We start from the raw sequence: 1,319 nt of genomic DNA on the forward strand, positions 1-1,319 counted from the left end.
ATGCCTGCTTCTTCTCCTTCCATCATCAACTCCTCGATGTTTATTCTCACGGGGTTCCCAGGCCTGGAACAGTACTATCCCTTGTTTTCAATTCCCCTTTCCTTAATCTATGCTGTGGTTTTCCTGGGAAACTGCCTGGTGCTGCATGTGATCCGTACTGAGCCAAGCCTGCATGAGCCCATGTTCTACTTCCTGGCCATGCTGGCCCTCACTGACCTGTGCATGGGGCTGTCCACCGTGCACACCGTGCTGGGGATCTTGTGGGGGCTCGGCCAGGAGATTGGTCTGGATGCCTGCATTTCACAGACTTATTTTGTTCATGGACTTTCTGGCACAGAGTCTGGAGTCCTTCTCGCCATGGCCTTTGATCGTTTTACAGCAATTTGCAACCCTCTGAGATATACGTTGATCCTGAATAATAGTAGGGTCATTCACTTTATGGTGACCATTTTGATGAGAAGTGCTTTGTCCATTCTTCCTGTCATCATCCGTTTGAAGTTCTTTCATTACTGCCAACCTCACATCCTCTCCCACTCCTTCTGCCTGCACCAGGACCTACTCCGGCTGGCCTGTTCTGACATCCGTTTCAACAGCTTCTATGCCCTGGCTCTGGTGATCTGTACCTTGTTGTTGGATGCTGTCCTTATTCTCATCTCCTATGTTTTCATCTTGCATACAGTGCTGGCAATTGCATCTCGAAAAGAGAGGCTCAAGTCTTTGCAGACCTGTATTTCCCACATCTGTGCTGTACTGGTTTTTTATATTCCCATCATTGGTCTCACCATGGTACACCGCTTTGGAAAGCATCTCTCACCTTTGGTTCGTGTCCTTATGGGCAACATCTATATTCTCTTTCCACCCATGATGAATCCAATCATCTACAGTGTGAAGACCCAGCAGATCTGAAGCAGGATGAAGAAGTGGTTTTCTCTGAAAATGTAGTGAAACCCTTGGATTTCATCAGTACAAATGTTTTAAGGTCAAACTGATATGCTAGTTCCCATGTATGCAAAAACTTGAGTAATATTAACTTAATATTTTTCACTCAAAAACTTGAGTAACAATTTTGAGTAATATTTTTGTAATGTTTTTGTAAAGACTTGATATTAAAGAACTTAAATGTCTTGCTAATGCAAGAGAGGGGACAGAACTAAGTTTATTAATACACAGTCCAGAAAAGATTTTGGAAGTTTCCTGGAGGATAATGACAGCTATCATGAATGTAACAGTGTCTTTGCACCAATCGTAGTATTTTTTCAGTGTGGCTGCCATATGAAAATTTCATTTCCTTCAGGCAATCAATATTTTTATTCCATTAA

General features: G+C 42.9%; 1 protein-coding gene across 1 annotated transcript; it reads left to right on the top strand.

Moving 5' to 3' along the window:
- Window positions 1-906, top strand: LOC130829290 (olfactory receptor 51V1-like). The gene has a single exon (XM_057695646.1). It carries the CDS (start codon window positions 1-3, stop codon window positions 904-906), a length of 906 nt encoding a protein of 301 aa, XP_057551629.1.
- Window positions 907-1,319: the final 413 nt, after the last annotated feature.

The sequence above is a fragment of the Hippopotamus amphibius genome, chromosome 9 (assembly GCF_030028045.1).
Source record: "Hippopotamus amphibius kiboko isolate mHipAmp2 chromosome 9, mHipAmp2.hap2, whole genome shotgun sequence".
In the NCBI taxonomy this organism is placed as follows: Eukaryota; Metazoa; Chordata; class Mammalia; order Artiodactyla; family Hippopotamidae; genus Hippopotamus; species Hippopotamus amphibius.

Coding starts and splice junctions, on each gene's coding strand:
- LOC130829290 (XM_057695646.1), top strand. CDS start 1: ATGCCTGCTTCTTCTCCTTCCATCATCAACTCCTCGATGTTTATTCTC.